Below are 12,243 nucleotides of genomic sequence, written 5' to 3' on the forward strand. Positions count from 1 at the left end.
CCCCAGTCCTTGACAATTACAAGCATAACCATAAAATTATGCAGCCATCACTATGTTTGAAAATATGGAGAGTAGTACTCAGTGATGTGTGGTATTACATTTACCCCAAACATAACACTTTGTATTCAGGACAAAAAGTTAATTACTTTGCCATATATTGTTCAGCATTTCTTTAGTGCCTCGTTGCAAACAGGATCCATGTTTTGGAATATTTGTATTTCTTTTCACTCTGTCAATTAGGATAGTATTGTGGAGTAAATACAATGTTGTTGATCCATCCTCAGTTTTCTCCTATCACAGCCATGAAACTCTGTAACTATTTTATAGTCACCATTGGCCTCGTGGTGAAATCCCTGGGCGGTTTCCTTCTTCTCCAGCAACTCAGTTAGGAAAGACGCCTGTATCTTTGTAGTGACTGACTGGATGTATTGATATACCATCTAAAGTGCAATTAATAACTTCACCAATCTAAAAGAGATATTTAATGTCTATTGTTTTTCATTTTTACCCATCTACCAATAGGTGCCCTTCTTTTTGAGGCATTGGAAAACCTCAGAGGTCTTTGTGGTTGAAACTCACTGCTCGACTAAGGGACCTTACAGATTATTGTATTTGTCAGCTACAGAGATGATGTAGTCTTTCAAAATATCATGGTAAACAATATTATTGTGCACAGAGTGAGTCCATGCAACTTATTATGTGACTTGTTAAGCACATTTTTATTCCTGAACTTATTTAGGCCATAACAAAGGGGTTGAATAGTTATTGACTCAAGACATTTCAGCTTTTCATGTTTAATACATTTGTAAACATTTCAAAAAACATAATTCCACTTTGTCATTATGGGGTATTGTGTGTAGATCAGTGACACAAATCTAAATTAAATCTATTTTAATTTCAGGCTGTACCACAACAAAATGTGGAAAAAGTCAAGGGGTGTGAATACTTTTTGAAGGCTCTGCACATCACTTGGATCCTCATCATCAGCGATACATCAGTGTCCAAGCTGCGCACACACACACACACACACAAACACACACACACACACACACATTTGTTGTTGTTGTTTTGTGTTCAGGGAGAGGCAGGCAAACCAGGTCATATCGGTGAGACAGGGGACATCGGGGACATGGGCCAGAAAGGGGGCACAGGACTGAAAGGCGCCAGAGGAACCAGAGGCCCTGCAGTCAGTACCCACTTTCCTTTTATTCCAGTATAGTCTGTGACCTAACTTCCTGTGTGGGAGCCTGACAATTCCATTTAAATCTGTTTAACAAAGTGTCCCTCGTTAGTACTGAAGGGCGTAAATCTGTAAGGTATTTTGTTTTTTCTAGGTCTTCCAGTTTTATGTACATTAAAGAGCGAGCGATCCAAAAGTAAGCTCATACTGATAGTCACTGAAGGATCAAGGCTTTGTAATAAAAAATGATCTGGCCAGGAGGACAGCATCCATGAAGCTATAGTCTCAACAATAAACACTTTAAATGGGACTGTTTTAGTGTCCTCGTGTGTTACCTGAGATGAGGTAACACTCAGCATCCTACCACCCAGTAGAAATGGTTATTGGTTATTGACACTCACGAACACTCACAATTGACTTATTACATATATTGAACAAAAATATAAACGCAACATGTAAAGTGTTGGTCCCATGTTTGACGAGCTGAAATAAAATATCCCTGAAATGTTCCCACATGCACACGAAGCTTATTTATCTCAAATGTTGTGTTTACATCCCTGTTAGTGAGCATTTACCTTTTGCCAAGATAATCCATCCACCTGACAGATGTGGCATATTACCATTCTGACTGCAGGAATGTCTAGCAGAGCTGTTGCCAGAGAATTGAATGTTAATTTCACTACCATATGCTGCCTCCAAGATAATCCATCCACCTGACAGATGTGGCATATCAAGAAGATGATTAAATAGCATGATTATTACACCGATGCACCTTGTGCTGGGGACAATAAAAGGCCACTCTAAAATGTGCAGTTTTGTCACACAACACAATGCCACAGATGTCTCAAGTTTTGAAGGAGCGTCCAATTACCATTCTGACTGCAGGAATGTCTAGCAGAGCTGTTGCCAGAGAATTGAATGTTAATTTCACTACCATATGCTGCCTCCAATGTTGTTTTAGAGAATTTGGCAGTACGTTCAACCAGCCTCACAACCGCAGACCACATGTAACCACACCGACCCGAGACCTCCACATCCGGCTTCTTCACCTGCAGGGAACGTCTGAAACCAGCCACCCGGACAGCTGATTCAATTTTGTGTTTGCACATCCAAAGAATTTCTGCACAAACTGTCAGAAACCGTCTCAAGGAAGCTCATCTCAGTCCTCATCGTTCTCACCAGAGCGGTTTCACTGCAGTTCGGCGTAGCAATCGACTTCTGTGGGAAAATGCTCAACTTCGATGGCCACTGGCACGCTGGAGAAGTGTGCTCTTCACCGATGAATGCTGGCTTCAACTGTACAGGGCAGATGGCAGACAACGTGTATGGCATCGTGTGGGCGAGTGGTTTGCTGATGTCAACTTTGGGAACATGGTGGCGGTGGGGTTATGGTATGGGGAAGTACGGGCAGGCATAAGCTACGGACAACGAACACAATGGCATTTTATCGATGTCAATTTGAATGCATCAAGATACGATGACGAGATCCATGTTGCAAGGGTCTCTACACAATTCCTGGAAGCTGAAAATGTTTTAGTTCCTCCATGGCCTGCATATTCACCCGATGAGCAGCTTTGAGATGCTCTGGTTCGATGTGTACGACAGCGTTTCCAGTTCCCGTCAATATCCAGAAACTTCGCACAGCCATTGAAGAGGAGAGGGACAACATTCCACAGGCCACAATCAACGGTGGCAAATAGTGGCCACACCAGACACTGACTGGTTTTCTGATCCAAGTCCCTGCCTTTTTTTAAAGCATCTGTGACCAACAGATGCATATCTGTATTCCCAGTCATGTGAAATCCCTATATTAGGGCCCAATTCATTTCTTTCTACTGACTGATGTCCTTATATAGTAAAATATAATATTTTAAATTGTTGCAAGTTGCGTTTATATTTTTGTTCAGTGTAGTCCCCATCTCATTGGCAGGTCTGTGATATTCCATTAATAAGACTAACTCATTTCCATGAGTGTCTCCGGAGAACAACCAACTGTAAAAACATCTGAAACAGTAAAAGCAGAAAGCAGAGTAACCTAAACATTACTTTGTTCAAACCTGGCCAAGCCTCGTTCGGCTCAGTAGCTTAAAACTAATGCAAAGTGATCAGAGTATTTTCCTATGTCATTCCATTATAAGCTCTGAAGCTAATCTTTCTCTGTTCCCTTTCAGTCGGTCAACTCAGTACAACACAAGCTATGGGGGGAGTTCACGCGCTACCGCCCTCTGCTCAAGAACATTAGAACACGTGCCTCTCCGGAAGCCCTGTGTTCCACATGATAAACCTGAGGCACGGATTCACTCCTTCAATTCTTCTGCTCTTCACCTCGAGCTGAGCAGAACAATTCAGACATTTCTTAAAAATAAGCTAAATGTATCAGGCTTAACTGTCCCACTTAAGGAGGGGATGCACACACGTTGTGTCTGTTAAAGTTTGGTAACTGGTTTTGTGAAGTTCCCTACCAATTCTTCTGCCTGTTTAGACTTGGCTGAGTACGATTGCAAACACAACGAAAATGATCAAGGCTAACAAGACAGATTCGGGTTTAAGACCATGCCCAAATGCCCAAATAAATGCCCAAATAAATAAAAGATACTCACATTAAAAAATAAATACGATACTCTTATGGCTTCTTCTCACAAGTGCCCGTACCTTGACTGGGTCTGAGTTACGGAACCCGGGGATGAATTGGGACTTGTCCTGTCTGTCTGAGGCGTGCGGAAGCAGCCCTAGCTCAATCCATTTGCTGTGCGCTCTGTCACCGGCTAAGGGAGGTAACTTTAAGTGAGAGGGCGGCCGGGTCGGTGTGTACTCCATACCTCTCTTCCCAGACTTGGCCGATGATCTGGTTTAATGTGGATGGGGATCAGGCCAGCTCAACAGCACTGCATAGCATGCCAGTCAGGTTAGCGAGCTAGCTACCGTACTGCCACAGCTACCGTACTGCCGCTAGCTACCGTACTGACAGGGCGATCCCTGTCTCACATGGTGGAACTGTTTTTGTAGCTCTCTCGTTTAGCATATGCATCGCATATGCTAAATGCATAGCATTTAGCATATGTCCCTTGGTTATTCTAAACGGACCGTGCTGTGGTCAGAGAGATTCTCGAGACCGAAAGAAGATGCCACGTGGTGTTCTTTGGCTAGCTCTGTGCTGGCAGCGGGCTTGGCTAGCACTAGCCCGTGGGGATCATGCCAGGGAGCTGGCTACTGGCTTAGCAAAACTACATTTGGGTGTATACTAAACGATTATGGCTCCAATTTAGCTGTCCCAGACAAGTTTTTGAGATCGGAGACAAAAACCCCAAGTACTTGAGGTACGCGGCCGTCACCGACGCTCGTTAAAGCAGGTCAGAGGTGTAATCTGATGTAATCTGAGGGCTACCGATGCCGTCTTTGAGCCGTCCCAGACATCCTGATATTTTCAAACATGTTTTTCCAACAACATTTGCAGTGCTCTTGTATTGTGAGATGTGCAACGACACGTTTTGAGAACATGATCAGCAATAGCCAATGACAGTTTGCCAGAGATGAAGAGAGATTATGATGTTGTATCGCATCACCCTGAAAGTGTAGACTTGAACAGGGGTGATGACTACTGCATTTGTACTTGCGAAAGAGTTAAAATCGTTACAGCTCTGAAGTTCGCGAGCAAAGTTATTCAATTAAAAAATGTATTGGCTGAACATTTCAACTCTGTATGGCAAGCATGAAAGTCTGACTTACCCGGTTTTGAGGCTGTTTTGAGCCACAGCTCGTTGTAGCTATGTTGACAAACTAAACACATCATCACTTCATTACTTTCACGAGACAGCGTGCTAACAAGAATCCTCACAACAGTGTGGCCCCACACTGTGCCAAGTCATTTGCACCACTACTTTGACAAGACAATAAAAATGGCTACAGAAAAGATGGTTGTTTAATGTGAAAGGCTCAGCGATGTTTCGATTTTTAAATTGTTGTAGTGTACGCCTGGAATAAGAAGCCGTATGGCTGACGTAGGCTATCATTATGTGTCCGACCCCTGGATCTTAGGTAGCAAATTTGTATTTTTTTATTTGATTTTTTACATTGGATAAAAGTAGCGACTCAGAGCTAGAAAATGGTATATCATACACTGCAGTTGAGGATCAATGGGAAAGGAATTCTGCTTCGAACGTTGATAAACTTGAAACCACACTTTTGAGGTCATTCGCCCTTGAATGTTTTGGTAAACCTACTGGAGAGCTCCTCTTTTTCTACACCCATTCAGCATCGCTCACACCCTCTTAAGCCTTGTGGTAAACACATGCTATATCAAATAAAAGTTTATTTGTGACATGCACAGGATACAGAAGGTGTAAAGGGTACAGTGAAAGTACTTGCAGTATCAATGTCAAAAACAAAGTGTCCAGATAAAAATATTTTATAAATATTTTATCATTATTAAATTATACTTACCTGACACACTTACCTAAATTGATCGGTCACGTGAAGGAAATGCTATAACTATCCCTCACCCACATCTAGCTAATTGGATGGGTCACTATTGTCTAGACATGTGAACATTTTCATGAAATACAATCGATGGCCGTTATCACCCCCAGACACACCTGCTATTTCGATGGGTCATGAAATAATCAGGCCAAAGTGGAGTCTTTTGTTTAGACATGTAGCTACCTAGCTAAACAATTAACCGACTTAACCCCAACTCATGAAACTACCAACACAAACATTGTCATATCTGCAGATAGCTAGAGCTAACAAAATAGGTTCAATGTTAACTAGCTAACATTTGGCTATAACAAGCAATGCAAATTGGTTTCTGATTCAAATAATATTACTACACAGATCATACACGTAACGTTAGCTAGTGAGCCAGCCAACTAACGTTAGCTAGTGAGCCAGCAAGCTAATGTTAGCTAGTGAGCCAGCAAGCTAATGTTAGCTAGTGAGCCAGCAAGCTAATGTTAGCTAGTGAGCCAGCAAGCTAATGTTAGCTAGTGAGCCAGCAAGCTAATGTTAGCTAGCTAACTAACAGTATGCTTTAACTTGGAATAAAAATGAACTAAATTAGAAACTTATATTTGGAAAATGTAGCTACTCTTATCTGTATACATGAATGAACGCTTCATGGCAGACGGGAACATTTTAACTACATTTTTTTTGTAGCTACTTCTTGTTTGGCCAGCGTTGTCAAGTCGCCCCAGTTCACACTGACCATGGCGTGTGCAGAAAGCTAATCACTTATTCCTACTGATCTGTTGATAACGCCGGCTAAATTCAGGGCATCAAAGTAGCAAATCGTTGTAGTTCTCGATGGCTAATGTTATATCGTTCAAAAACGGTGTGGGAGAAAGGACTGTCAACACATACTGAACAGCTCATTTTATAGACGTGTGCTACATGGCAGACAAATCCAAACTCATCTCCTGGCATGTCCAGCCCATACATTATCTCAACCAATCATGGCTAGTGGGAAGGTTCCTGACTTTTTCCCTGGCTAAACCAACTAGGCTCGTAATTTAACAATTGTATTTGTATTTATGGATGGAATACAAGTTTGTGAAGATACGTGAAAGTTCACATGTTCCAGAAGGCATATCTGCCCCAAAAATACGCTTTTTGAAAATAAATGTAGATTTACGTTCAAATGCTACTCCTGTGAGGTACTGAGGTGCAACATACACCTAGTTTCCTGAAATGAGTCACATATGTGATAACAATCAAACATTGATGGAGCTCCTGTGCCTATAAAAGGGCCTGGCTGCAGGCGGGCTATACGGTATCAGGCACTCTATTTCCACAAGGGGGCATCCCTCCCCATAGTTAGCTTATTACTGGGATTCATTGTTGATTCCTCCCTCTAGCTCACTGGTCCCTATGAGGTGCTTAGTGACACAGGTTATGGACTCGGCAGTTGGCAATCATGCTGTTATCCCAAACACGGTCTCTGTGGTTCATACTGTCTGAACTCCAAGATAAGCTGTCTGTCTCTTGCTCAATACGTTTTGTTCCTAGGAATTGGATTCGATTACGAATCACCCTGTCTGTTATCACAGATGGGGTCAGTTTTTCAGAGCGGTCTGTCCCTTTTCCAGCGGAGTTACAAGGTGCGGTGTCACTGGTACCCATGACTGCTGGGCCTGATAACTTCCATGATATTTTTTTATGTGTGCACCTAACTTGGTGAGAGGGGAGATGGCACAGGCTCAAATCAAATCCAAATGAATTTGTCATATGCTCCGAATACAAACCCGTGGAGACATTACAGTGAAATTCTTACTTACAAGCCCTTAACCAACAATGCAGTTTTAAGAAAATAAGTGTTAAGTAAAAAAAATAGCTAAGTAAAAATAAAAGCTATTTAAAAATAAAAGCTATTTAAAAATAAAAGCTATTTAAAAATAAAAGTAACAAATAATTAAACAACGGCAGTAGAATAACAATAGTGATACATATCATTATATATATATATACATATATATCATCAACATATATCACTAAATACAGGGGGAACCGGTACCAAGTCAATGTGCGGGGCACTAGGTAGTTGAGGTAATATGTACATGTTGGTAGAGTTAAAGTGACTATGCCTAGATACTAAACAGAGTAGCAGCATTGTAAATGACGGGTCTGGGTAGCCCTTTGATTAGCTGTTCAGGAGTCTTATGGCTTGGGGGTAGAAGCTGTTAAGAACCCTTTTGGACCTAGACTTGGTGCTCCGGTACCACTTGCCTTGCGGTACCAGAGAGAACAGTCTATAACTAGGGTGGCTGGAGTCTAACCATTTTTAGGGCCTTTCTCTGACACAGCCTGGTATAGAGGTCCTGGATGGCAGGAAGCTTGGCTAGACCATACACACTGGGCCATACACACTACTCTCTGTAGTGCCTTGCGGTCGGATGCCGGGGAGTTGCCATACCAGGCAGTGATGCAACCAGTCAAGATGCTCTAGATGGTGCAGCTGTACAACCTTTTGAGGATCTGAGGACCCATGACAAATGTTTTCAATTTCCTGAGGGGGAATAGGCCCGACTGTCTTAGTGTGTTTGGACCATGAAAGTATGTTGGTTATGTGGACACCAAGGAACTTGAAGCTCTTAACTTGCTACAGCCGCTACAGCCACTACAGCCGTTGAGATGAGAATGGAGGCCTGCTTGGCCCTCCTTTTCCTGTAGTCCACAATCATCTCCTTTGTCTTCATCACGTTGAGGGAGAGGTTGTTGTCCTGGCACCACACGGCCAGGTCTCTGACCTCCTCCCTGTAGGCTGTCTCATCATTATCAGTGAACAGGCCTACCACTGTTGTCATCTGCAAACTTGATGATGGTGTTGGAGTCGTCCCTGGCCATGCAGTCATGAGTGAACAGGGAGTACAGGAGGGGACTGAGCACACACCCCTGAGGGGCCCCCGTGTTGAGGATCAGTGTGGCGGATGTGTTGTTACCTACCCTTACCACCTAGAGGGTGGCCCGTCAGGAAGTCCAGGATCCAGTTGCAGAGGGAGGTGTTTAGTCCCAGGGTACTTAGCTTGTCTTCCTCTCCAGATGTTCGCTGTGATAACGGTACCCCCAAGTGGCACAACCAATCGGGTATGAAGCCCAAGTTCTACAGTGTTTCAATAGTTGAGTCCTCCAAATGTCAGCTGAATAAAGAGTCATTTCCCCACAGTCAGACGCTGAAAATTGTGTAAATGGAAAAATGTACAGGTGATGTTCCACCCCTTCAGATGGTACTATTTTGGGAGACTCTCTGTCTGTGTCACCCAACTGCCCTGGATTATGTGAGCAGCGAAGTCGGGGTACAGGCTACAATTTGTTGTGCATCCCTGTGCAGTGTCTGGGGCTCAGGATATTGGACTACCTGGATAATTGGCTAGTGGTAGCAAAGGGAGCGGGTGTTGTTACCTGCATTCATGCTGGTTTCCCATGTTCAGTCTCTGGGTTTCATAGTGGATCAAGAATAGCTATTCTGCTCCATCTCAGTACATTCCGTCTCGAGTTGGACACAATCGAGGATCGTGGTGTTCATGTCCCCCTATTGGGAGGCCGGTTTTCGTGCTGCTTGCCCCAATTTTGTCTATGTCGTTTTTGCCAGTGCCTGTGCCTATTAGGGATGATGGTTTCTATAATAGCACTGGTCTCGGTTCGGTTCCTATTCGGTTCCTATTGTCCCAGTGTGGACTTTCACTCACTCCCTAGGTGCCTCACAGGTACGGATATCCGGGCGGGTGGTCTCTTGTACGCATGTACATTGAGCAGGCCAGGGGTGTCCATTTGTGTGACCAACTTTGTCTGTTTTGCTAATCCGGCTCATCGCTGAGCATTTTCGAATTAGAGTCTCTACAACTGAATTGTGGAGGCTATTTCTCTGGCATATGGCAGAAAAAGGCAGAGATTGCCTAACAGTGCACATTCCCACCAGGGGTCTGGTGGCATCTCGGGCGTTGTTTAAAGGGTTGCCTGTTGGAGATATTTTTGGTGTGGTGCATTGGGCATCACCACACACAGTTTTCTCAGGTTTTATCTCTTGGATGTCACTGCCGCCAGTGTAGCCCACAGTGTGAATACGGCTGTGGCAGGATAGGATCATTAGGCAGCGCACAGATTGCACAATACCCGGGTACTGCAGGTCTGCCGTGGGCAATTTCAATTGGTGTCCGCTGGGGTTGGCTTGGAGTGTGATTTCATGTCTCCGTAGCTGTGTTGTACCGAGTTGACCGACTCAAAGGGGATGTACAGTTATGACTATAACTACTGTTCCCTGAAGGAGGGAAACAAGGTACAACACCTGTTCGGGCCCCACGCCGCCCAATTCCAGGCTCGGTGAAGAGTGGTTCTGAATTGAAGGAATTAATCCGCGCCTCGAGTTTATCACCTGTGGAAGGCGGGGCTTCCGTTGAGGCACGGTGTTCATTGGCCTTGTCAGGCCAAGCGCTCAAACTCCCCCTACAGCTGTGTTGTACCTTGCTTCCCTCCTTCAGGGAACAGTAGTTATAGTTCTAACTGTAAATTTTGTATAGCAATTAGCAGCTTGCTAATCTGGTAGTATTTGCGGACAAGCAATATCCCTATTAGGTTCTGTTATGAGTCGTAAAAGCCTGATGTCAGAAACAGAGCAGAGGATATGAATAATCGTTTTCCCCCTGCAGCACGGGATCACACAGGAAAATGAAGAAAATGCCAGGATGTTCCTTTCAGTTGAGAACAGAACTCCCTTTCCAGTGTTAGGCCTTGAAAACTCTGTTGTGATAGCCGGTGAAGGAAAATATGTATGCCTTAGTGACATACAACCCCTCAGTTCCATGGATTCAGACGCCAAGGTTATATTTAGCATTACCACATAGTACAGATAGAATATCAAAACAAATTGCTGTAAAAACTAATGTGTGGCTGTTTTCTGCATCATTTTCAGGGTCATCTGGGATTTATGGGGCCTGGGGGGATGCCTGGAATGGCAGGATACACAGTGAGTTACTCCTGTCTGGCTATAATAATAACATACACACACTTCTCTTTCTCCCAGTCTTTCTCTTTCTCTCCATCACTCCCTCTGTCTCTCTCGATCTTTCTTTCTCTCCTTAAGTCAATTGCCTCACTCGGTCTCATACACACACACACAAACACACACACACACACACACACACACATACAAACAACAAAACAGGTGTGAATCTAAGTCCTGTTCTGGTGACATGTCACTCACACCAAATCATGACTCCAAAGTGTCCTTATCAGATTCATCTTTATTCACCTCAAAGCAGTGCTTGACTTGGACAGGAGCTCACCAGAGCTGAATACCTGCACCTCAAAATGTTCTACTGCTTGAGCTCCTGTTCCTCTTATAGAATATTAGATCATAAGTATTGTGGAGCTCCTGCACCTAAATATAAACAGCACCGGCACCCAAAATGAGCACTGGCACTTAGTTCAGTCCAAGTCAAGCAATGCCTCAGAGAGATTCACCCCAAAGGACCTGAGAGGATCTGACATGGCCTTTGTTCTGTTCCTACACATCCCACTGAACGCAACACGCCCTCAGGTCATCTCTAAGTCTCTTTAAGCCCATTCCAGAGTTCCTTAAAGAGGTGGCATCCATTGCCAACTCCCCTGGCTGTCTCTTTCTGTGTATTTTTTGCATTGGCTTTGAACCTTCACTCTTGAAGTGAAATAATGTGTGGATTGGAACCTTCTTTTCCTCTGACAAGCAAGGTGTGGCCGTGGCCGCTGCCTCGCCTTCTGGCTTCTCTCTAGTCCAACACAAGACAACAGAACACCTGGTGTCGAATCACTACCAAGCTTGCACACACACACACCCATACACCAACAGTGCTCTGCAGCCAAATACAACTAGACAACAGGACACCTGTGTCATATCAATACCAAAGCAAACAAAATGTCAAGCCAGAACAGAGAGGAAAGCTATACTGGAAATGGTAAAGCCCAACCCCAAACCCTTAAAACCACATTCTTTGGCACCTCAACAGCCAGGTCATTGCCAGTTTTCATTCTGTTTTTGAGTCAAACACAACTAGACAACAGAATGTATCAATAATACCACAGCAACACACACCTAGCCAAACAGGAACAAAGAAGAAAGGTAAATTGGATATGGTCAACCTCAAACCCTTATACCCAAATCCTCTGGCAACTCCGGAGGACGCCAGGCCATTGCCAGTCTAATTCTGTTTTTTAGTTAGATAACGATGTAGGGCACCACAAGTTCACCTTGTATCTGTTTAGTTAGTTTGTATTGTACACTCACTCTTAGCTTGCTCACACACCCAAGTTTTTGAGTGATTTCTGCCAAAGCAGTAATTATACCAGGGAAATATCTCTCTCCTTTGCTGTCCTTAGTGTGTTTATTATAAGGCATCATGATTATACACTGTTAACACATGTTGACAATCTATGCCATGTCAAGTTCTGTGTTATTGTACTGTCTGTCTACAGTGAGTTGCGGTGTATGACTTGTCAGGTGAATAATCATGGGTTTGGTTATTCTTAGGGCCACGCTGGTAAGCCAGGATCCATCGGACCTCCTGGGCCCAAAGGTGAAAAGGTAACGTGAGCATTTGCAT

General features: G+C 43.8%; 1 protein-coding gene across 1 annotated transcript in view; it reads left to right on the forward strand.

The window, feature by feature from the left end:
• The window catches only part of LOC115145412 (collagen alpha-1(XXIV) chain-like), a 213,867-nt gene that overhangs the window by 166,072 nt on the left and 35,552 nt on the right, over positions 1–12,243 (forward strand). Inside the window, exons 37-39 of the mRNA XM_065002804.1 lie at positions 1,079–1,186; positions 10,578–10,631; positions 12,171–12,224. Of these exons, the coding sequence (XP_064858876.1) occupies positions 1,079–1,186; positions 10,578–10,631; positions 12,171–12,224 (216 nt within the window). The remainder of the gene's footprint in view (positions 1–1,078; positions 1,187–10,577; positions 10,632–12,170; positions 12,225–12,243) is intronic.

The sequence above is a fragment of the Oncorhynchus nerka genome, linkage group LG17, assembly GCF_034236695.1.
Source record: "Oncorhynchus nerka isolate Pitt River linkage group LG17, Oner_Uvic_2.0, whole genome shotgun sequence".
Taxonomy (NCBI): Eukaryota; Metazoa; Chordata; class Actinopteri; order Salmoniformes; family Salmonidae; genus Oncorhynchus; species Oncorhynchus nerka.